The sequence below is a fragment of the Athene cunicularia genome, assembly GCF_003259725.1.
Source record: "Athene cunicularia isolate RWA chromosome 1 unlocalized genomic scaffold, athCun1 chr1_part1, whole genome shotgun sequence".
Taxonomy (NCBI): domain Eukaryota; kingdom Metazoa; phylum Chordata; class Aves; order Strigiformes; family Strigidae; genus Athene; species Athene cunicularia.
Window position 1 is genome coordinate 84,801,366 of NW_020799091.1, and position 833 is coordinate 84,802,198.

The following is an 833-nucleotide window of genomic DNA, read 5'->3' on the forward strand; positions in this document are numbered from 1 at the left end:
TCACCACAAGGGCCTGTGGTGCCTACGGACATCCCCCAGTCCCTAAATTCCCCACCTCCCCCCAGTTTGTTCTAGTTCCTGGAATGCCACCTCAATGAAGGGAGGCCTCCATATGTATTGTAGCTGGTTTGTGTCTTCCCTTCTTTATCCAGTAAGTCCTGGCTTTCCTTTGCTGATTCCTCAGCTGTCATTTCTGAGGACTATCCACTGTGGCCCCAAGATCTTTCTCCTGAGCGGCAATAGCTCATCATTGCATAGGTAGTTAGGGCTGTCCTTCTCCTCCCGAACACCGCTTTGCATTTATTGATACAGCGTGTCGCCCGCTGTTTTGTCACCCAGTGCTGTAACCATCCCTCTGCTGCTTCCCACGGCCAGCTTTCAGTCTGGCTGTCCAGAACAACTTGGTGGGTCCCCAAACTCCATCGCTTCATTACTCATTCCCTTTTCCTGCAAACAGCCTGAAAAGACTCAAGCTGCAGAAAAGATCCTTCCAGCAGGCGAAACATGTGGGAAAGCGGAGAATCCCTCAGTGTATTCCTACTCTCGACGTGCTCTCCTTCAGCCAGCGCAGATGGAGCAGCTTTTCGACACATTGCAGCCAAGATTATGGGGGAGCCTTGGGTGAAGGGCTCCGTCGAAAGTCCTTCGGATGTCTGCGCAGTGACCAAGTAACTTTTTGCCTGCCCGGGCGCGTGCAGAGAGCGCAGAACCCAGGGCTGCTCGGGCCGGGCTGGGGTGAGGGCGGACACGGCACTGGGCAGCCCAGCCCGCTCCTGGGCGGATTCCCCCCCCGCCCCCTTCCTTCGCGGACCCCGGGTGTCGGTGCCCCGGGA

General features: G+C 56.7%; 1 protein-coding gene across 1 annotated transcript in view; it reads left to right on the forward strand.

Moving 5' to 3' along the window:
* The first annotated feature begins 504 nt into the window (after positions 1–504).
* The window catches only part of LOC113478808 (organic solute transporter subunit alpha-like), a 10,778-nt gene continuing 10,449 nt past the window's right edge, over positions 505–833 (forward strand). The window contains exon 1 of the mRNA XM_026846306.1: positions 505–640. Within this exon, the coding sequence (XP_026702107.1) occupies positions 505–640 (136 nt within the window). The remainder of the gene's footprint in view (positions 641–833) is intronic.